General features: G+C 41.0%; 1 protein-coding gene across 3 annotated transcripts in view; it reads left to right on the plus strand.

The window, feature by feature from the left end:
* INPP5A (inositol polyphosphate-5-phosphatase A) overlaps positions 1 to 24,845 on the plus strand; it is a 452,670-nt gene that overhangs the window by 215,452 nt on the left and 212,373 nt on the right. For all 3 annotated transcript variants that reach the window (XM_073685121.1, XM_073685120.1, XM_073685122.1), the window contains exon 5: positions 14,645 to 14,708. In XM_073685121.1, the coding sequence (XP_073541222.1) occupies positions 14,645 to 14,708 (64 nt within the window). The remainder of the gene's footprint in view (positions 1 to 14,644; positions 14,709 to 24,845) is intronic.

The raw sequence follows: 24,845 nt of genomic DNA on the forward strand, positions 1-24,845 counted from the left end.
TCGGGCTGTTGGATTTTAACATGCCCGATTGTTACCTTATTTCTCTCTCTGCACTGGAAACATGCTCATCCAATTTTGAAGAAATCGAAGGTATTTGACACCTTACCCTTCTACCCCTCCTTGCGCTACATTACATTCATTAAAATGGTGCAAAATGTTTGCTGAATTTGGCACAATTCTTTTTTTTTTTGCTGATCTTAAAAGTAAACTGTTGCTTGATCTCTTCAATAAGCTTTAAAATGTTGCACATTTGTTTACACACAAAAATAAATTGGACAAATTTTCTACCACACTAGCGTAATTGGAGTGTATTGGACGAAGACGTTGCAACATTTCGGAAAGTCACAACTGATTTAGCTTAAAATCTTATATGATAAAAAACATGTCCACATAGTGATGTCCCATCAAAAAGATGGGAACTGGAGGCTACAAAGAAATTGACGCAGAAATAAAATTCTTAAAATTAAAACTTTGGCGAAAAAGTGCAAAATGAGTGGTGAATCCGGCACCTTGGTCTTTTCTGATCAGACTCCCATTTCAAGGTGTCCAGTAAACTCCATTTTAAATCTAAGGCTGTGTGCCCACTATACGTTTTTCAAGCGTTTTTGCCACGGAAAAACACTTGGTAATACCTGCCCCATGGTCCCCAATGGTAATCCGCATGTGCTGTGCATATGCTGCGGATATTTCCGCTGCGGATTATCATTGCGGAAAAATCCGCAGCATGTCCATTAATTTTGCGGACACGCAGCGTAATTGCCGCCATTGACTTGCATTGAAACGCATATTATCCGTATCAGCACATTTGCATACACGGATATTATGCGGTTCTATGTGCGGATGGTACCCGGGTTTGGAGAAGAGGAGACTCTCCTCCAGATCCAGGTACCATAGTTAGTACCTGTTGAAAAAAGAATTTAAAATAAAAAATAAAGATTATACTCGCCTTCCGATGTCCCCAGGTGTTTTCTCCGCTCCATCTGGTCTGCTGTATGGGTCACGGTGGTGTGAAAGGACCTGCCATGATGTCTTTTTTTAGTCATGTGACAGGTCACGCGACCGATGATGTCGGCGGTCGCGTGACCTGTCACATGACTCAATGACGTCATCGCAGACTGGACGCAGCGGAGAAAAGACTGGGGGACATTGGAAGGTGAGTATAATCTTTATTTTTTACCATTCTTCTTTTTTTTTTTTTTTTTTTTTTTTTTAACTGTTACTTGGACACACTATATAGATCCGTGCCGGTTGCATGGATTTATATAGTGTGACCAAGTTGTCAAACACTTTTCCAAGTGATCCTGAAAGCGCTTGATAACCCGCATGCAGAAATGCATGTGAAGAACGCTTGACAAACGCTTATTTCTGGCAGCAAAAACGCATGTACAATCCGCATGTACAATCCGCATGCGTTTTTCCTGCCAGGGAGAAGCGGAAAAAATGTGCAGCATTTCTGCATCGTGGGCACATAGCCTAAGTGTTGTGTAATCTTTCAATCTGTTACATTTTACCATTTGTCCCATACTTTTCCATTTTGTATATTAGTCAGAAGTATAAAACAGAAAAAAGTAATACAACCGCTGGATGAAACCACAGGTCTCCAACGCTGTTTTTCCGGATGGCTTTTTCAAGGCGTACATACTCCTTGAAAAAGCCATCCTGAAAAAGCCATCTGGCGAAACGGCGTCGGAGGTGTTGGAGTTCTGACTACATGGTATTTATTCACTCATTTATTTCCTTTGTCAGCATGCTTATATTTATTTCTATTTGACATCTATTTCTTTAGCACTTCTTTTGATTATATACTTGGTATTTTACCATTGATTTATACATTATATCATTGAACTGCCATTATTATGTCATTTGTGTAATATTATAGATACTTTAGGGAAATTCATGTAGTCAGACATATGCTATATCCCATTATTATTCTGGGAAATTTATTGTTATCCCTGAGGTCTCTTCCATTTATTATCCCATGTTTTTAGTTTTTTTTTTATCCGGTATCAATAAAAATTATATTTTTTAATCTTATAATGGTGTTCGCCCAGATTTTTTGAGTTGGCGCTGGATAGTAAGATAGTAGTTTTTTGAGTGTACTTAATAAAATGTCATACTAGAGAATATATATACCGCATCACCAGAAAATTTAAGAATGCACCGTATAATCCCATACACCGAATTCTCACAATATGACCCACTCCATTGTACAGTGAACATTATCTAATACACGAGGCGTGAATATAGCTGCCTTTACTATATTAACCTTTGCACAATAGGTTATTTCTATCTTTATTGCCTCTTATTATTCGGATAGTGTTGGTAACGCTTTTCACTACAGCTAACTGCGTAATGCAGTTTAACCCCTCCTGCTCCACTGGATTGTCAGCACATTGATAGGAGGGCAGATCCAATTCCTGTTCCTTTTCCACCCCTGTCCCTCCTAAGACGACATAAAGAAATGGCGTAACTGCTTATGATGTTTCTTTTACTAACTTCTGCATGTGTCAGATTCACACAAAAAAAGAACAAAAGTTGTGCAATGATATGTACTTTTACTGATTAAATCTAATTCTGGAAATGATAAATTGCTACTTGCCTAATTTGTTTGCAAATTAAAAGTGATCAAATGTTTTGTGATTGCAGTTGATTTGTGTGCAGGTCCGGTGTACACACCTTTAATGACTAATACGCCTTTGCTTTGCCTTCAAGGATAGTTGATTAAATGTGTGGCAAGTATAGGTGACCAATATATACCTTAGATTTCCTCTGACAATATTTTCATACAGAATGAACTTTAGTTGGAAATAGACTGATGATTGCAAAGGAAAAGATCATGCAGCAAGCTCCTTGTCATTGTGTGTGTATAATGTGTATATGAAAGTGTGTATGTGTGCATACATACTATAGTGTGTGTATTAATGCGTGTTTATCCAGTTGATCTGTATTGGTCTATAGAATTTTGCTTAGATCTTCTGGCATTGTTTCTAATTCGTTAGTTATATTAGGCTATATTGACACATCTAGGATTTGTGGATGTGTAGAACAGATACCGCACCATAGTTTCTGCAGAAAATTACAGTAAAATACAAGTGAATAAGGTTCTCTTCAAAATGATTTTTGCACACACTCATTAGACGCTTCAATACAAAAGATAGGGTCTGGATCGGGCTAATGTGCACGTGTTGTTTCCTGAAACAAAACGAAGTATGAGTGTAATAAATTCACAGTGGAGAGTGTGAAAATTGCAAAAGTTATATATATTTTTTTTCTTTTTTTAATACAGATTAGGATATAAAAAAAAATTACACATTTTGAAAAAATAGCTTTAACACAAAAACCTAATTTAAGCCATAGGTAATTTTCTGATAATTTTCCAACCCTTTAAAAGGGTTGGAGTCTGCAGTGACTGTCACTCCTCACAGTGCGCACAGTGCACTCTGTCTAAATTCACCGGAGCTGGGAGCTGGCGGTCATGTGAGTACAAGTATGTGATCGGCCACATTCCAACTAGACGTGTCCATCCTTGTTCAATACGCTTGTATTGGGTGAGGCCGTGCACGTCTAGTTGGCACGTGACTGCATGTATGCAAATCACATACAGTACAGACCAAAAGTTTGGACACACCTTCTCATTTAAAGATTTTTCTGTATTTTCATGACTATGAAAATTGTACATTTACATTGAAGGCATCAAAACTATGAATTAACACATGTGGAATTATATACTTAACAAAAAAGTGTGAAACAACTGAAAATATGTCTTATATTCTAGGTTCTTCAAAGTAGCCACCTTTTGCTTTGATGACTGCTTTGCACACTCTTGGCATTCTCTTGATGAGCTTCAAGAGGTAGTCACTGGAAATGGTCTTCTAACAATCTTGAAGGAGTTCCCAGAGATGCTTAGCACTTGTTGGCCCTTTTGCCTTCACACTGCGGTTCAGCTCACCCCAAACCATCTCGATTGGGTTCAGGTCTGGTGACTGTGGAGGCCAGGTCATCTGGCGTAGCACCCCATCACTCTCCTTCTTGGTCAAATGGTCCTTACACAGCGTAGAGGTGTGTTTGGGGTCATTGTCCTGTTGAAAAATTAATGATGGTCCAACTAAACGCAAACCGGATGGAATAGCATGCCGCTGCAAGATGCTGTGGTAGCCATGCTGGTTCAGTATGCCTTCAATTTTGAATAAATCCCAACAGTGTCCCCAGAAAAGCACCCCCACACCATCACACCTCCTCCTCCATGCTTCACGGTGGGAACCAGGCATGTAGAGTCCATCCGTTCACCTTTTCTGCGTCATACAAAGACACGGTGGTTGGAACCAAAGATCTCAAATTTGGACTCATCAGGCCAAAGCACAGATTTCCACTGGTCTAATGTCCATTCCTTGTGTTCTTTAGCCCAAACAAGTCTCTTCTGCTTGTTGCCCGTCCTTAGCAGTGGTTTCCTAGCAGCTATTTTACCATGAAGGCCTGCTGCACAAAGTCTCCTCTTAACAGTTGTTGAAGAGATGTGTCTGCTGCTAGAACTCTGTGTGGCATTGACCTGGTCTCTAATCTGAGCTGCTGTTAACCTGCGATTTCTGAGGCTGGTGACTCGGATAAACTTATCCTCAGAAGCAGAGGTGACTCTTGGTCTTCCTTTCCTGGGGCGGTCCTCATGTGAGCCAGTTTCTTTGCAGCGCTTGATGGTTTTTGCAACTGCACTTGGGGACACTTTCAAAATTTGCCCAATTTTTCGGACTGACTGACCTTCATTTCTTAAAGTAATGATGGGCACTTGTTTTTCTTTACTTAGCTGCTTTTTTCTTGCCATAATACAAATTTTAACAGTCTGTTCAGTAGGACTATCAGCTGTGTATCCACCTGACTTCTGCACAACACAACTGATGGTCCCAACCCCATTTATAAGGCAAGAAATCCCACTTATTAAACCTGACAGTGCACACCTGTGAAGTGAAAACCATTTCTGGTGACTACCTCTTGAAGCTCATCAAGAGAATGCTAAGAGTGTGCAAAGCAGTCCTCAAAGCAAAAGGTGGCTACTTTGAAGAACCTAGAATATAAGACATATTTTCAGTTGTTTCACACTTTTTTGTTAAGTATATAATTCCACATGTGTTAATTCATAGTTTTGATGCCTTCAGTGTGAATGTACAATTTTCATAGTCATGAAAATACAGAAAAATCTTCAAATGAGAAGGTGTGTCCAAACTTTTGGTCTGGACTGTACTTGCGGTCCTCACAGCGCGCGCACTGAGAATTCGCTAGTCTGCAGTTACATAGTGACTGCATACTTGAACCTCAAGCCTGGACAACCCCTTTAAGTTCAATTTATGCTGAAGATTTTTTTTTCTGCAGCGCTTGGAAGAGATTTTTGCAAAAATCTCACTTGCTTTGCTGCTACTCTAATAAAATATGGATTTTTCACATTACATCATGCCCTTCTAAGAAGGCAGCCCAAGGGTTTTACAGTCTCCCATTTCGCTAGGTGAGGGCGTAACAACAAACCGTTTTACTCTGTTCTCGTAATAGGTGGAGGTCCCAGAACGAAGACCCTCACCAATTAGATAAACATTTATGATCCATCCTGTAGATGTGGTGGGAAACCCACCAATGCAAAATTGCCCTGCCGTTCATAGTCAATTTATATCCTTTATTAATGGCGGCCCGCAATCGTTTCCTTGATCCGCTCTTTACCGCTGAATATGAAGACTTATTTTTTTTTCCCTCCAGTAAATGGGAACAACAACAGTTCTCTGCCCCTTGGAAAGGCTGAAAACATATTGCCTGCTCTCGTCTTGTTTTAAGATAATTGCTACATAAATTACGTCTAATGGGAATGAGATGTCTGACAGTCACTAAGAACTGGCTGCGTGCAGTGTTTGGATGATGTAAATGTAAATTTCGCACAAATCTGTTGCCGCTGCCTGTTTTCCGCCGTGGTATAATAGACTGCATCTCTCCTAATGGGAAAATAATGTGTGTTTCTGACAATCTGTTTTATAAATATGTAAAATATTTATTTTATTTTATTTTTTCCCCCTTCCTAAAGAATACAGACATATAATCAATAATGTCAGATGTGACAGAAATACTGTTGACACACACTCGGGTTGAAGGGACTGGTTAGAGATAAGGACTTCCTGTCAGCGCTGCCCCGACCTGATTAATATTCCATCTATGGCATGTCCATTAACAAATGGAATCATTGAACTGTATTGATAGAGCGGGTTAAACATTTCAAAAGTTCTGTTGAACTTTAACTTTCAATATTCATGCTAGCTAATTATAGATTTTATGACTGCATGAATTACGGTTTCTGTGTCATTATAGGCAATCTATTTGACATATATTTATTTTAATATTCAGACTATCATATTAGCTGGATCTTTTTGCCTAAGGTAATGCATTAAATGTTTGTTCTGAGCAGAAGTAAATTTGGAGAGCTTGTCTGAGTAGATCTGTCTGTGATAGTGTATTGTTACCTATTGTCAATACGCCTGGGAGGAGAGGAACAGCCACCAACTGCTCCACGTACATGACTAATGACACGCCGGGGATGCCTGACCACGAGGTCAGACTTCTGCTGTTTTGGACGCCAGCCCATTGGTGAGCGGATCATTAGTGCAGGGGCCACGTGGTCATGTAATTTCACAATGTGCTCAGAAGATTCGGATGTTGGTCTTATTCGTCAGGCTTCTGTTGCCTCAAAGTTAAGCCCATACAGAGTAACCATAGGTTTTATTTCATAAATCATTAGTATATATGCGAATAAAAAGCTTTGTGTAACGATACAGCGTAAAATCTTAATTATGCCAGATATACTTTCTGATGGCAAGAGCAGTATACCTTTTATTTTTGTTGACTTTTTAACCTGTGTTCTTCATTAGTTAACATAGACTATTATTTGTATAACCCTGAATGTTATCTGTTCTTTGATTCTGAATCAATGATGTTTATTTACAAGAGGCCCCTGCTATACCAACCATGTAAATTGATTAGCTCAAACAATGAGACCTGAGGTTGCCCTCTCCCCCCCCTGACCTTACACAGTTGTAAATATAAAGAGGGATGTCTGTAGTGCTGCAAGCAGAGAATCAAGGAGAAGCAAGAGGACACACAGACTCTGAGACCATCAGCATGGATTTTTCCTAAAGATATACAGATTTGGATTCTAAGTGATTCCGGCCTAAGGGTATCAGCCCTCACTGGAAAGGTACGGGTCTGCTCCATTAACCATCAGAGAGACCAAGGATATTTTGGGGGAGACCAGGTTGGGACGAAGAAGTCACATGGCCCCATGAATATGTTGTTTGGGGTTGCCAGGAGGGACCCACCGGTCGCCTGGAACCCATGGAGACATTCGGAGAAGCCAGATTGGGACCCACTGGTCATCTGGCCCCATGGACACTTTCAGAGAGGCCAGGTTGGGACCCTCGGGTCTCCTGGTCTTGTACCTCGATGAACTGCTAGCTTCCTAAGCTTGCTGCTACCATCTCTCCTTGGGGGCCTTCCAGAAGCAGGGGACCACTGGTTGAGGTAGTCGGTCCTGGAAGTCTCCGAAGTCGCAGCTGTTCTATCCCATGCGGGCAGAGAAGGAAGGGTGAGACTGTGTAATGTTGTACCATCTTGGGTATTTGCTGGGTCTGTTATAAATGTTTATTGTCCGCTTTGTGGTTCAATAAAGTATTGCCACGCTGTGTTACCCGCATCCTGTGTTGTCTGAGTAGCGTTACGCCCACGGAAGACCCCGGGTCTCCACACTTTGTAATGTATCTCATTATAAAAATCTGCTTCTTTCTCCTCTTAGACTGATGATTCTCAATATTCTCAATTCACAGGTAAAATCTGTATTCAGTGAAAAAAAATTTCCCATTACTGAGATAGGAGATGACAGTTAATGCTTATGAAGTTCTATGGAGAACTGTAAAGATATGTTCACACATTGCTTTTTTTGCATCTTCTTCTGCAGCCAAAACTGATCTCTTTTCAGAAAAAAAAGCTTCTGCTCCTTTTTGGTTGCTGACCCTTTTTTTTTTTTTTTTTTTGATGATCCTTTTTGTAGACTTTTTTTTTTTTTTTTTTGCTGCTCTTTGGGTCCAGCAAAAAAAAAGCTGCAAAAACATGGAAAAATGACATGCAGTTTTCAAAAGCGCAGCAGTTTTCCCAATTTAGTCTGGGGGTAAAAAAAGCAAAAAAGATATATTTGTTTGACCTTGCATGCAGTTTGGTGCCTACTAATCAGAACAGGCGCCGAGGATTTTGCACATGGGAAGGAGGTTCACGGTTCTGTGGCCCAGTGACCACAGACTACCGCATGGCTGCTGAACTGCGGAGCTACAAATAGTTTTTATCAACAGTAATGGACATGCTTGGCACTAATTTTGTTTGTTGATAAAAGTTTGAAATCTAAGAGCAAGTTACAATCTAAAACATCGGGGTGTCTGTGAAATCGAATTCTTAACAGATTAATATATAGGTTTTTGAGAGAGTCTGACATTCTGGGCTTAGGAGGCAAGTGGGCTGTACTACATGTACTGATAAAGCTATTAGTCACTGATTAGGACCTCCCTCTTGAATGGTAATCCCAGAATGCTAAATCTTTTCCACAAATCTATATATTGACCTTTGTAACATGATGCCCACATATTGCCCAGCATTTCTGAGCGTACAGGTTCACATTTAGGGCTGGTGCACACTCTTATTTTTTTTGCACTCTGTTGTATAATTTCCATTATAATTGGTTGCAACAAAATATATATGGTGCAGTCTCCTTTTTCAGCATCCTATTTTATTCTTCAGAGCTAAAAGTGATGAGGTAATAGTTATTTTCTACCTAGAACATATATTCTATGTGTACTCTCATTCACTTTCGAAATTTTTTTGGGCAGGGTTGGGGTTGAGTTAAGATAGTTATTGGCCAGGTATCGGCTTTCCCCAAGTTAAAGAAGCACTCCTTCCATCAAAATTGTTATCCTGTTAATATATTGCAATCATCACATTATATAGCACTGTGTACTTACAATTGCCTATTTTGCCTTTCTACCCAGTTAATTCTTCTCTCTTCCATTAGGTCTATGACATCTCTTGATTAAAAACTGACTAGCTGAATCCTTCTAAGCTCTATGTAGAAACAGGAGGTCAATTTTCCCTGCAGGAGTCCTAACTACAAAAGTCTCTAGCGGGGAAATGAGGGAACAGCTGGGTCAGGAGGTGAAGAGGGGAATGAAAAATGAAAGGACAATTGACTTCCTGTTTCTACATAGAGCAGAGAAAAGAATTATCTGGGTAGAAAGGCAAAATGAGCAATTGTAAGTACACAGTGCTATATAATAGTGGTAACTTCCTTATTACACCGCAGATGACTGCTGCAGCCAATCTGCTTACATTTGAGCCCAGTAATTGGCTGTAATGTCATATGCGCTAAAGTCGTGATGTTACCGCTGCAGCCTGTCTACAAAGACCAGAGAAGCAGTGTTAGACCTGAGGAGGGTGAGTAACACCTCACTTTAATATTTTAACCTAGTGGAAGCTAATGGGGATAAAAATATGCACCCAGAAAACCCCCCTATAATATTGAGTCGCGGCTTATATGAACACACAACCATGGTTTCCATGTACTGGAAATTAAGAAGTGGCCTTGATCACCAGAATTTTCTTTAATTAAATGCGTGATCAGATGTTTCATTGGATTATCTTTGTCGGGAAGATGGGTAGGGCCTCATGTAGGTGCTTTTGACAAATCAGCAAATGTTTAATTTTGTGGATGTGCAGCTTGTCATAAATTATGTAGGAGTCACTGAGCCAAGACCAAACTCTGCCAACCGGGCATCTGTCACTTTTTCAGTAAAAAAAATAAAAATTAAAATGGCTTTTGAAAATATTGTGCTTGCCTACTCTATGGGGCTAATGTCTAGGTCTGTACTTCTGGGACTTAAAAAAAATACTAGCAAATTATATATGTAAATATCCTTATTTAAATTGCATTGCTTTATGTAGCTATTAAGGAGAAACATTCTTATTTGTTTTGTTTATGCAAATTGCTTTATTTCGTTCCATGAGAGCGGGCTCGCCGGTATTATATAGGAAAGATGGCTGCCCTGTAAGTAAATGTCCCATCCTGTAATGAGCCTTGCAACATGACTAGCGTGCAACATGACTAGCGTGCTTCATTCTGCGAGAAATCATTTCCATACTTTACTCCCACGGAGAATTGCCTGTAAGACCCCAACACTTAGCTAAGTGTCTTTTAAGGAGAGCCAGTACTTTCCCCACTTTGGTATTTTAAGGCTATGTTCACACTAGGCGATTTTTTCAGCATTTTTTTTTAAGCTTTTTTTTATACAAATTTTCAGCTGCGTTTTACAGTACCAGCACAGTTTGACATTGCAGAAATTTCACGCACACACCTTGGTTTTTGCGTCATCAGTATTTTGTGCTTTGCATGTTTTTTTGCACAATAGAACATTTCACTGTCAACGTTTTTTCTGCGTTTTTCACCCATTGAAAGTAATGGGTGGTGAAAAAATGCCTAGTGTGAACATAGCTATCAGGTTTTGGTGCGTTTTTAGTGAAAAAAAGGCAAGTATAGCAGTATGTGAAACTTTTATTTTTGTACTTTTACCATCTGGTCTTTGTCACCTGAGATGGCAGTTTGGATTCGGACAATTTAAATTAATGATGTGTAAAAATGTAAACAGTGGCAGAGCTAGGTGTGAGATTGAACAATACCTGGGGCCCATGGAGGTGTGAATTGAACAATCAACTCATTGGCAGACCATAGTGTGAAAGTAAATGGTGTCCTATAAACTCAATGTACTACCAATGTCTTAGAAAAACTATTACTGAACAATTCATGTCCCCAACTGTTACATTTGTAATTCTGGTTAATATTGTTTCATATGTCTTGCACTGGTGGCCTGTGTTCATGCTTCTTTGGTGGAAGTAAAGCTGAACTTTGAGATACTGAAAGGCACACCAAAACCTGCGTTTTTGTCGCAGCTTCTTTACTGCCAAGAGGTCAGGTTTTGCTGCAGGAAAAAAACGCTATGAAAATGGCTAGTGTGAACATAGCCTAAGAAATGTCTCCTAAAGAAATAATTGATCATTTTGAATATATGAAGCTCCTTTTAAAAAGCTTCTATTCAACGCATATCAAGAAATGTAATGTAAGGTTTATTTTTAAATTCTTAACAAAATTCTATAAAACCATTGTTTTAATATAATCACAAATACACATTTCCCAATATATTGTTATTAGCAGATGTTCTCACGTTACTCATGAAGGCAAGGCAAAAATTCAGCTGGGCTTTTGTGAGAATTTCAAAATTGCTCCCTCCAGTGAAGTACACGTCTTACAACTGCACCTCAATTTCTCAAGGGTAGTAATTGGGATTCTTGGTTCGATTTTAGCAATGTATTATCGGTACACAATATTTGAATAAAATTAATTTCAAAAGATGTCTGGTTTAGAAAACCCATTGTAAAATATTATGTAAGATTTGTGCAGTTTTGTCTTTTAAGGCCGCCACCTCTTTTGCATCGGGACATAATAGACTTTATTTATGTTGCTTGGATGTCCACTTGACCAGTATTATGCATGCGTCCTGCTATAATAATTAGGACAGGTACGCCATGCCTGGCAGCCGTGCATGATACCTAGCAGGTGCCTGTCAATGCAACATCATGAAAACTAACTTTGCATAGTTAAAGGGAACCTGTCATGTAAAAAAAAGCTATTAACGTGGGGTTAATCTACAGGTTAATAGCATCCTAACGCAGTGCGTCTGCCACATTGAGAGCTCTGCTACAGGGCAGAAATTAACTATATTCCTCCCAGCACCCTCCGGCTTTCAGTCACTGCTCAGTACATAGTGAGCAGCAGCTGAAACCACACCCCAGCACTGTCAGCCGGCTCTGTACTGATGCTATGATTGAAAGCTGGAGTCTGCCGGGAAGAATATAATAAATTTCCTCCCATTAGCCGAGCTTTTAGTGCAGCAGCCACGCTGCTTTAGGACGCGATTAACCTGCAGATTAACCCCATATCTGCAGGTTTAGAGCGTTTTGGGACATGAACCCCTTCAACCCCTTACTGGCCTGGGGCGTATTAGGCCATCACCCCCGGTTCAGCACGGGCTCCGGCAATGAGCCCGCACTGAACTGGGCACATGTCAGCTGATTCTTACAGCTGAAGTGTGCCCGCAACAGCCACGGGTGGAATTGCGATCCACCCGCAGCAGTTAACCAGTTAAATGCCGCTGTCTATCTTTCACAGCAGCATTTAATAGCGCCGCGCCGAAAGTGGGTCTCTTACCCCGCCCATCGGTGACCTCACGTGATCGCAGGTTACTGATGGGTGGGCATGGCAACCCGGGGTCTGCAGCAGACCCCAGTGGTTGTCATGTAAAGATTAATGTGAGCGCTACCTAGTGGTCGGCGCTCATAGTACAGGAGCATTTTTGCTACATAGAGGTGATCTGCTCATCGCCTCTAGTTAGCAGAGGCGAGCGGACAAGTGCTGCTTCTAGTCTCCTATGGACTATAGAAGCAAGCAAAAAGTGTTAAAAAAATAAATAAATAAATAAAAAAAAAAATTAAAAATGTAAGTTTAAATCACTCCCCTTTTTGCCCCATTCAAAATAAAATTATAAAAAATAAACCCCATATACACATTTGGTATCGCTGCGTTCAGAATCGCCCAATCTATCAATATAAAAAAAGAAATAATCCGATCGGTAAACGGCATAACGAGAAAAAAATTCCAAACGACAGAATTACGTTTTTTTGGTCGCCGCAACATTGCAATAAAATTCAAAAACTGGCGATCAAAACATTGTATCTACCCCAAAAAGGTATCAATAAAAAAGTCAGCCCACGCGCAAAAAATAAGCTTTTACCCGCCCCCAGATCCCGAAAAGTATAGACGCTACGGGTCTTGGAAAATGGCGCCTTTTTTTTTTTTTTTTTTTTTTAGCAAACTTTTGGATTTTTTTTTCACCACTTAAATAAAAAAGAACCTATACATGTTTGCTGTCTACGAACTCAAAATGACCAGGAGAATAATAATGGCAGGTCAGTTTTAGCATCCAGTGAACGTGGAAAGAAAAAAAATAACAAAAAACTGTGGAATTGCATTTTTTTTTTGCAATTTCACCGCACTTGGAATTTTTTTCCCGTTTTCCAGTATTCGATATGGTAAAACTAGTAATGCCGTTTAAAAGTACAACTCATCCCGCAAAAAATAAGCCCTCACATGGCCATATTGACCAAAAAATAAAAACGCTAAGGCTCTGGGAACAAGGGGAGCAAAAAACGAAAATGAAAAAAAAAATGGAAAATCCCAAGATCGTTAAGGGGTTAAAGAGGTTATCCCCTTTAAAGATTTTCTGAAAGACTCTGCGCTGGGGACGATGAGCAAAGCGTTTTTTTTTGTTTTGTTTTTTTAGAACACACTGCGGCCGGTGATGAATAATTTCTGAAAGTGGTCAACCTCTGTAACACAAGAGCCACCATTAAGAATAGGTGATGGATACAGTTCAACTCCTAAACCGGCGCAGTGACCATTGCACGGGTCACAAAACATGCCAACAAACTACTCCCATAGAAGTCAGCGGATCATATTCCAACATCAGTTTCTTACAGGCCATGTGGCTGCTGCAAAGCAATTCTCTGGGTTCTTATGTGAATAGAGCTGTAGCTCGGGCAAGGCAGCCTTCCCCGTATTCATGCACTGAAAATAAAAAGATAAAAATTTAAAATGGATTGGGCCTCATTCAATCCTTTTTTTTTATTTTTTCTCATGTATGAATTATTATTTTTTTTTATTATTTCTTCCTACCCATTAAATTGAGATCAGATTTTCATTAGTGTTTGGTCAGTGTGTCAGTAATTTCTTTTGCCATAGAATAATAAATTTGCACAGTTTCTCATACCCATTACTGAACATGTAGTGTATTATATCGAATGCCCCAGCTGTAATATGAAGTATATAGGAAAGCAACAATATATATTCAGGTGCGTCAAAGCACTTTATAGAAGCGCATAACAAAAATATTAAAAATATTATGTTATGGAATAGAGAAGGTAACTAGTCCAGAAAGGGGAGGTAATTGGCAAAAAAAAACAAAACTTTTGGTCCGAGAAATGTATTCAATTTTATTATTAAACGCTGAACAACCTAACTACTTAAACTTTAGAAATGACACAATGTATTTATTCTGAATATTTGTGAATATATATAATAGAATTTAAAAGGGTTTTTTTAATACACACAGGTATACAATCAAAGCAATACACATGATTGGTCCAAATTGGTTTTAAATAGTTTACAGATTAAAGGCAGAGCATCTCTACAATTAAGGGCGTGGAACAACGCCAGAAACGCGTCAGGTTCTAAGGGCGCGATGCATGTAACGTTTTAATGGAGTTGCAATAAAGAAAATCAAGTGTTAACTTATCTTGGAAGTGCCAAGTTTCCTTATCCCGTTTTCCTTTGTGAACAAGAGTAGAACATGTACGTGAAAAACGGACTTCTCCACGAGGTCATAAAATTAATGTTTCAGTATGTCTTTTTAAGGAATAAATATTGGTGAATATGAACTTGTTTTGATTGTGTTCTTATTTTTCTCCTATTTTCTAGGCTCTTGGAAGCTTTTACTTTCTGCACGAGTCTTTGAAGAATGTGTTTCAGTACGACTTCAAAGGTGAGCTGCGTTGAAATATGCTAAATAATACTTCTAAAGAGCACTATATAAATATATACAGTACAGACCAAAAGTTTGGACACACCTTCTCATTTAAAGATTTTTCAGTATTTTCATGACTATGAAAATTGTACATTCACACTGAAGGCATCAAAACTATGAATTAACACATGTGGAATTATATACTTAACAAAAAAGTGTGAAACAACTGAAAATATGTCTTATATTCTAGGTTCTTCAAAGTAGCCACCTTTTGCTTTGAAGACTGCTTTGCACACTCTTGGCATTCTCTTGATGAGCTTCAAGAGGTAGTCACCGGAAATGATTTTCACTTCACAGGTGTGCCCTGTCAGGTTTAATAAGTGGGATTTCTTGCCTTATAAATGGGGTTGGGACCATCAGTTGTGTTGTGCAGAAGTCTGGTGGATACACAGCTGATAGTCCTACTGAATAGACTGTTAGCTGCTTTTTTCTTGCCATAATACAAATTCTAAGTAAAGAAAAACGAGTGGCTATCATTACTTTAAGAAATGAAGGTCAGTCAGTCCGAAAAATTGGGCAAACTTTGAAAGCGTCCCCAAGTGCAGTTGCAAAAACCATCAAGCACTATAAAGAAACTGGCTCACATGAGGACCGCCCCAGGAAAGGAAGACCAAGAGTCACCTCTGCTTCTGAGGATAAGTTTATCCGAGTCACCAGCCTCAGAAATCGCAGGTTAACAGCAGCTCAGATTAGAGACCTGGTCAATGGCACACAGAGTTCTAGCAGCAGACACATCTCTACAACAACTGTTAAGAGGAGACTTTGTGCAGCAGGCCTTCATGGTAAAATAGCTGCTAGGAAACCACTGCTAAGGACAGGCAACAAGCAGAAGAGACTTGTTTGGGCTAAAGAACACAAGGAATGGACATTAGACCTGTGGAAATCTGTGCTTTGGTCTGATGAGTCCAAATAGGAGATCTTTGGTTCCAACCACTGTGTCTTTGTGCGACGCAGAAAAGGTGAATGGATGGACTCTACATGCCTGGTTCCCACTGTGAAGCATGGAGGAGGAGGTGTGATGGTGTGGGGGTGCTTTGCTGGTGACACTGTTGGGGATTTATTCAAAATTGAAGGCATACTGAACCAGCATGGCTACCACAGCATCTTGCAGCGGCATGCTATTCCATCCGGTTTGCGTTTAGTTGGACCAACATTTATTTTTCAACAGGACAATGACCCCAAACACACCTCCAGGCTGTGTAAGGGCTATTTGACCAAGGAGGAGAGTGATGGGGTGCTACGCCAGATGACCTGGCCTCCACAGTCACCAGACCTGAACCAATCGAGATGGTTTGGGGTGAGCTGGACCGCAGAGTGAAGGCAAAAGGGCCAACAAGTGCTAAGCATTTCTGGGAACTCCTTCAAGATTGTTGGAAGACCATTTCCGGTGACTACCTCTGGAAGCTCATCAAGAGAATGCCAAGAGTGTGCAAAGCAATCATCAAAGCAAAAGGTGGCTACTTTGAAGAACCTAGAATATAAGACATATTTTCAGTTGTTTCACACTTTTTTGTTAAGTATATAATTCCACATGTGTTAATTCATAGTTTTGATGCCTTCAGTGTGAATGTACAATTATCATAGTCATGAAAATACAGAAAAATCTTTAAATGAGAAGGTGTGTCCAAACTTTAGGTCTGTACTGTATATATTTTGTAAATAAGTGTGAAACTATTATTTTGATTTCTCCAAATAGATAAGAACCGGCACTCACTTATTTTGATGGATGTAAAATCCCTTTAAATGAATAACACATGCCATAGTAGTAGATAATACATTTCTCATGATTACCATCCTGAATACAGTGTGTAGATTATAGATTATATATCGGAATTCAATCTAGATGTTTTGCTATTTGTTGTGTAATAAGAACAAATGTATCATTGGTTAAAAAAAAAATAAAATTGGAAAGCGGTAATAAAATGATAGGCTTATAAAGTTAATAAAAAATAAAATATAGTTTGATACTATACACCTCCCCTTTCAGTGCTCCAGTGTGTTTACAATACTATATCATGATGTGTTTTCCACTGTGACATCTTGTATATGTCACTCTAGCCGCAAGGTGTTGTCACTACAGATAAAACATCAGTGTGGTGGAAACACTGCATTACAGGGGATATCTGCTACTTAGACAACCACTTCATAATTGCTACATTTCCCCTTGTAAAGTAAAAGCAGGCTATACTGACCTTTGGTGCTGGCGCCATTGCAGTGATATAGGTACCGGGTACTCCAGGGCTCGCGTAACGTTATGGTATAGGGGTCAACACTGTATGAAGCTGTGTACCAACACAGTCTCTGAAAAAAAAAAAAACCCTGATGATCACAAACACTTTCTGGAGTCTGGCGATTCCACAAATTCACTCCTGATGATTCATTCCTGTTCATTGGAAGCCTTTCCAGGGGATACCTGAAGAAACTGCTTATGAGAATTCCATGGGGGGGTATAAAACAGTCATCAGAGTAACATGGGGATACTTTGTGGAATCTAAGGTTAAACCTACACATTCTAATTTTTTTCATCCATACGGGTTCCTTTGTGGTTTTGTTGCCTTCAGTCTGAATCTATGGTATGTCCAAACATTTGACTGATATTGTATATCTCCTTCACACACCCACAACAAATATTCAGGCTATTCTTCATCTATTTGATTATATAATAATCCGATTTAACACTAATGTGTGTGTGTGTGTGTGTGTGTGTATGTATATATATATGTATGTATATATATATATATATATATATATATATATATATATATATATATATATATATATATATGCACACACACTAGCTATTGAACCCATTCTACGCCTGGGTGGCGAGAGTTTTTATTGGTGTATGGCCTCCCATGCTGGTATGTGCTACCACCCCCTGGTATTTGTGCTGCCCCATCCTGTCCCCACCATCCTATCCTGGTATGCATGGCACCCCTCATCCCCATCCTGGTATGCATGGCACCCCTCATCCCCAATCCCAGTATGTATAGCACCCCTCATCCCCAATTCTGGTATGTATGGTACCCCTCATCCTGGTATGCATGGCTCCCTCATCCCCAATCCTGATATGCATGGCACCCCTCATCCCCAATCCTGGTATGCATGGTGCCCCTCATCCTGGTATGCTTGGCTCCCTCATCCCCAATCCTGATATGCATGGTGCCCCTCATCCCCAATCCTGGTATACATGATACCCCTCATCCTGGTATGCATGGCACCCCCTCATACCATTTCTGGTATGTATGGCCTCCTCATCCCAGAAACCTGGTATGCATGGCACCCAATCCCTCATCCTAGTGTGCATGGCACCTCTCATTCTTATCCTGCTATGCATGGCACCCCATCCCTCATCTTGGTATGTATGGTACCCCTCATCCCTATTCTTGTATACATGGTCCTCTCACCCCCCAATCCTGGTATGCATAGTCCCCTCACCCCCCAATCCTGGTATTCATGGTCCCGTCACCCCCCAATTCTGGTGTGCATGGTCCCGTCACCCCCCAATCCTGGTATGCATGGGCACATCACCCCCCAATAATGGCATGTGTGGTACCCATCATCCTGGTATGCGTGGTCCCGTCACCCCCCCAATCCTGGTATGCGTGGTACCCCTCACCCCCCCAATCCTGGTATGTCTGGTACCCCTCACCCCCCAATCCTGGTATGCATGGTCCCCTCACCCCCCAATCCTGGTATGCATGGTCCCCATACCCCCCCAATCCTGGTATGCATGGTCCCCATACCCCCCCAATCCTGGTATGCATGGGCCCCTCACCCCCCAATCCTGGTATGCATGGGCCCCTCACCCCCATTAATGGTATGTGTTGTACCCCTCATCCTGGTATGCATGGTCCCCTCACCCCCCAATCCTGGTATGCGTGGTACCCCAAACCCCCCAATCCTGGTATGCCTGGTACTCCTCACCCCCCAATCCGGGTATGCGTGGTACCCCTCACCCCCCAATCCTGGTATGCATGGTTCCCTCACCCACCAATCCTGGTATGCATGGTCCCCTCACCCCCCAATCCTGGTATGCATGGGCCCCTAACCCCCCAATAATGGTATATGTGGTACCCCTCATACTGGTATGCATTGTCCCCTCATCCCTTTCACACTGTACACACATACAAAAAAAATAAACAGTTATACTCACCTTTCTTCTCTGTGCTCCAGCGCTGCTGCGTCCTGTTCTGCCGGAGGCCGGGGGGAGGAGTGCGGCGCCGGAGCATCGTGCTGTCTGGCGCCATTTTGCTGAAGACACACTGCAAATGTGTCTTCAGTAAAATGGCGCCGGATAGCGCTATGCACATGCGCCGATCTGACGCCTCACTCCTGCCCCTGTCTCCGGTGAAGAGAGGTGCCGGGGCAACGCTCCTCCCGGTCAGGTAAGTATGGCGCCGGAGATCGCGTATGCGTTCAGTGCCTACGCATACCGCGATCTCCGGCGCCATACACTCCTCTTACCGGTAACGGCTGGATGCTTGATTCTGTCTGGAGCCAGACTGCGTGTCGCGCATGCGCAGTCTATAGAGGCTTCAGACAGAGGGACGCATCCCCGGTTATATTATAGATACAGTACAGACCAAAAGTTTGGACACACCTTCTCATTTAAAGATTTTTCTGTATTTTCATGACTATGAAAATTGTACATTCACACTGAAGGCATCAAAACTATGAATTAACACATGTGGAATTATATACTTAACAAAAAAGTGTGAAACAACTGAAAATATGTCTTATATTCTAGGTTATTCAAAGTAGCCACCTTTTGCTTTGATGACTGCTTTGCACACTCTTGGCATTCTCTTGATGAGCTTCAAGAGGTAGTCACCGTAAATGGTCTTCCAACAATATTGAAGGAGTTCCCAGAGATGCTTAGCACTTATTGGCCCTTTTGCCTTCACTGTTATGATCTGCTACAAGCACTAAGGAAAGACAGGAGATGTGTCCCTACAATAGAACTAAACTGGATCCCTACGATGTAACGGGGAACCTGATCCTGCGATCAGACCCGCTAAAGTCCTCAGCTAGTCTGAACGAAGACCTATAGATGTGAGGAAGGGATCCCTACAAGAAATAGGGACTGGGAGAAAGATGGACACCTTCTAGCAGAAATTGTAGCAGTAAAAAGACAAACAAACAACATAGAAAATAGAGGTCCGAAGACCCAGCAAAACTGACTGAGGTTACAAAGCACCTGGCTAGCTCAAGAGTAGAAATTACAATGAAGTCCAGCATGGCCAGGAGGGCGGAGCAGGATTGAATAGGCAAAAAAGGTCATGTGACCAGCAAGATAGAAAAAACCTAACAGGAGAGTGATAACATTCACTCTGCGGTCCAGCTCACCCCAAACCATCTCGATTGGGTTCAGGTCTGGTGACTGTGGAGGCCAGGTCATCTGGCGTAGCACCCCATCACTCTCCTTCTTGGTCAAATAGCCCTTACACAGCCTAGAGGTGTGTTTGGGGTCATTGTCCTGTTGAAAAATAAATGATGGTCCAACTAAACGCAAACCGGATGGAATAGCATGCCGCTGCAAGATGCTGTGGTAGCCATGCTGGTTCAGTATGCCTTCAATTTTGAATAAATCCCCAACAGTGTCACCAACAAAGCACCCCCACAATATCACACCTCCTCCTCCATGCTTCACGGTGGGAACCAGACATGTAGAGTCCATCCGTTCACCTTTTCTGCGTCGCACAAAGACACAGTGGTTGGAACCAAAGATCTCAAATTTGGACTCATCAGACCAAAGCACAGATTTCCACTGGTCTAATGTCCATTCCTTGTGTTCTTTAGCCCAAACAAGTCTCTTCTGCTTGTTGCCTGTCCTTAGCAGTGGTTTCCTAGCAGCTATTTTACCATGAAGGCCTGCTGCACAAAGTCTCCTCTTAACAGTTGTTGAAGAGATGTGTCTGCTGCTAGAACTCTGTGTGGCATTGACCTGGTCTCTAATCTGAGCTGTTGTTAACCTGCGATTTCTGAGGCTGGTGACTCGGATAAACTTATCCTCAGAAGCAGAGGTGACTCTTGGTCTTCCTTTCCTGGGGCGGTCCTCATGTGAGCCAGTTTCTTTGTAGCGCTTGATGGTTTTTGCAACTGCACTTGGGGACACATTCAAAGTTTGCCCAATTTTTCACAGTGACTGACCTTCATTTCTTAAAGTAATGATGGCCACTCGTTTTTCTTTACTTAGTTGCGTTTTTCTTGCCATAATACAAATTCTAACAGTCTATTCAGCAGGACTATCAGCTGTGTATCCACCTGACTTCTGCACAACACAACTGATGGATAACTGATGAATAATCTTTGTTTTCAGATCATTTGACAGTTGTTTTGAGGAGCCCATGATGCCACTCTTCAGAGGAGATTCAAACAGGAGAACAACTTGCAAGTGACCACTTTAAGTAGCTTTTCTCATGATTGCATACACCTGGCTATGAAGTTCAAAGCTCAATGAGGTTACAAAACCAAAAAAAGTGCTTTAGTAAGTCAGTAAAAAGTAGGTAGGAGTATTTAAAACAAGAAAATGATAAGGGTGCCCATACTTATGCACCTGTCAAATTTAGTTTGAATGCAGATTGCACATTTTCTGTTAGTGCAATAAACCTCATTTCAAGGCAGAAACATTACTGTGTCCAACAGTTATTACATATATCAAACTGAAATAGCTGTTGCAAAAACACCAATTTTTAAAAAACATTAAGCTTAAGATTAATAGGGGTGCCCAAACCTTTTCATGTAACTGTATGCGTATATATATATATATACAGTTATATGAAAAAGTTTGGGCACCCCTATTAATCTTACGCTTAATGTTTTATAAAAATTGGTGTTTTTGCAACAGCTATTTCAGTTTGATATATGTAATAACTGTTGGACACAGTAATGTTTCTTCCTTGAAATGAGGTTTATTGTACTAACAGAAAATGTGCAATCTGCATTCAAACAAAATTTGACAGGTGCATAAGTATGGGCACCCTTATCATTTTCTTGTTTTAAATACTCCTACCTACTTTTTACTGACTTACTAAAGCACTTTTTTTGGTTTTGTAACCTCATTGAGCTTTGAACTTCATAGCCAGGTGTATGCAATCATGAGAAAAGCTACTTAAAGTGGCCAATTGCAAGTTGTTCTCCTGTTTGAATCTCCTCTGGAGAGTGGCATCATGGGCTCCTCAAAACAAGTGTCAAATGATCTGAAAACAAAGATTATTCAACATAGTTGTTCAGGGGAAGGATACAAAAAGCTGTCTCAGAGATTTAACCTGTCAGTTTCCACTGTGAGGAACATAGCAAGGAAATGGAAGAACACAGGGACAGTTCTTGTTAAGGCCAGAAGTGGCAGGCCAAGAAAAACATCAGAAAGGCAGAGAAGAAGAATGGTGAGATCAGTCAAGAACAATCCTCAGACCACCTCCAGAGAGCTGCAGCATCAACTTGCTGCAGATGGTGTCACTGTGCATTGGTCAACTATACAACGCACTTTGCACAAGGAGAAGCTGTATGGGAGAGTGATGCGAAAGAAGCCGTTTCTGCAAGCACGCCACAAACAGAGTCGGCTGAGGTATGCAAAAGCACATTTGGGGAAGCCATTATCTTTTTGGAAGAAGGTCCTGTGGACTGATGAAACCGAGATTGAGTTGTTTGGTCATACAAAAAGGTGTTATGCATGGCGGCAAAAATACACAGCATTCCAAGAAAAACACTTGCTACCCACAGTAAAATTTGGTGGAGGTTCCATCATGCTTTGGGGCTGTGTGGCCAATGCCGTCACCGGGAATCTTGTTAAAGTTGAGGGACGCATGGATTCCACTCAGTATCAGCAGATTCTTGACAATAATGTTCAAGAATCAGTGATAAAGTTGAAGTTATGCAGGGGATGGATCTTTCAGCAAGACAATGATCCAAAACACCGCTCCAAATCTACTCAGGCATTCATGCAGAGGAACAATTACAATGTTCTGGAATGGCCATCCCAGTCCCCAGACCTGAATATCATTGAACATCTGTGGGATCATTTGAAGAGGGCTGTCCATGCTCGGCAACCATTAAACTTAACTTAACTGGAATTGTTTTGTAAAGAGGAATGGTCAAAAATACCTTCATCCAGGATCCAGGAACTCATTAAAAGCTACAGGAAGCGACTAGAGGCTGTTATTTTTGCAAAAGGAGGATCTACTAAATATTAATGTCACTTTTCTGGTGAGGTGCCCATACTTATGCACCTGTCAAATTTTGTTTGAATGCAGATTGCACATTTTCTGTTAGTACAATAAACCTCATTTCAAGGCAGAAACATTACTGTGTCCAACAGTTATTACATATATCAAACTGAAATAGCCGTTGCAAAAACACCAATTTTTATAAAACATTAAGCTTAAGATTAATAGGGGTGCCCAAACTTTTTCATATAACTGTATATATAATATATATACAGTACAGACCAAAAGTTTGGACACACCTTCTCATTTAAAGATTTTTCTGTATTGTACATTCACACTGAAGGCATCAAAACTATGAATTAACACATGTGGAATTATATACTTAGCCACCTTTTGCTTTGATGACTGCTTTTCACACTCTTGGCATTCTCTTGATGAGCTTCAAGGGGTAGTCACCGGAAATGGTTTTCACTTCACAGGTGTGCCCTGTCAGGTTTAATAAGTGGGATTTCTTGCCTTATAAATGGGGTTGGGACCATCAGTTGTGTTGTGCAGAAGTCAGGTGGATACACAGCTGATAGTCCTACTGAATAGACTGTTAGAATTTGTATTATGGCAAGAGAAAAGCAGCTAAGTAAAGAAAAACGAGTGGCCATCATTACTTTAAGAAATGAAGGTCAGTCAGTCAGAAAAATTGGGAAAACTTTGAAAGCGTCCCCAAGTGCAGTTGCAAAAACCATCAAGCGCTACAAAGAAACTGGCTCACATGAGGACCGCCCCAGGAAAGGAAGACCAAGAGTCACCTCTGCTTCTGAGGATAAGTTTATCCGAGTCACCAGCCTCAGAAATCGCAGGTTAACAGCAGCTCAGATTAGAGACCAGGTCAATGCCACACAGAGTTCTAGCAGCAGACACATCTCTACAACAACTGTTAAGAGGAGACTTTGTGCAGCAGGCCTTCATGGTAAAATAGCTGCTAGGAAACTACTGCTAAGGACAGGCAACAAGCAGAAGAGACTTGTTTGGGCTAGAGAACACAAGGAATGGACATTAGATCAGTGGAAATCTGTGCTTTGGTCTGATGAGTCTGAATTTGAGATCTTTGGTTCCAACCACCGTGCCTTTGTGTAACGCAGAAAAGGTGAACGGATGGACTCTACATGTCTGGTTCCCACCGTGAAGCATGGAGGAGGAGGTGTGATGGTGTGGGGGTGCTTTGCTGGTGACACTGTTGGGGATTTATTCAAAATTGAAGGCATACTGAACCAGCATGGCTACCACAGCGTCTTACAGCGGCATGCTATTCCATCCGGTTTGCGTTTAGTTGCACCATCATTTATTTTTCAACAGGACAATGACCCCAAACACACCCCCAGGCTGTGTAAGGGCTATTTGGCCAAGAAGGAGAGTGATGGGGTGCTACGCCAGATGAGCTGGCCTCCACAGTCACCAGACCTGAACCCAATCGAGATGGTTTGGGGTGAGCTGGACCGCAGAGTGAAGGCAAAAGGGCCAACAAGTGCTAAGCATCTCTGGGAACTCCTTCAAGATTGTTGGAACACCATTTCCAGTAACTACCTCTTGAAGCTCATCAAGAGAATGCCAAGAGTGTGCAAAGCAGTCATCAAAGCAAAAGGAGGCTACTTTGAAGAACCTAGAATATAAGACATATTTTCAGTTGTTTCACACTTTTTTGTTAAGTATATAATTCCACATGTGTTAATTCATAGTTTTGATGCCTTCAGTGTGAATGCACAATTTTCATGGTTATGAAAATACAGAAAAATCTTTAAATGAGAAGGTGTGTCCAAACTTTTGGTCTGTACTGTGTATATGTATATATATATATATATATATATATATATATATACACACATATAAATGTGAGATATATATACATACACATATATAGATATACACGTATGTG

The sequence above is a fragment of the Phyllobates terribilis genome, unplaced genomic scaffold (assembly GCF_046119375.1).
Source record: "Phyllobates terribilis strain yellow unplaced genomic scaffold, ASM4611937v1 Scaffold_5__5_contigs__length_657084704, whole genome shotgun sequence".
In the NCBI taxonomy this organism is placed as follows: domain Eukaryota; kingdom Metazoa; phylum Chordata; class Amphibia; order Anura; family Dendrobatidae; genus Phyllobates; species Phyllobates terribilis.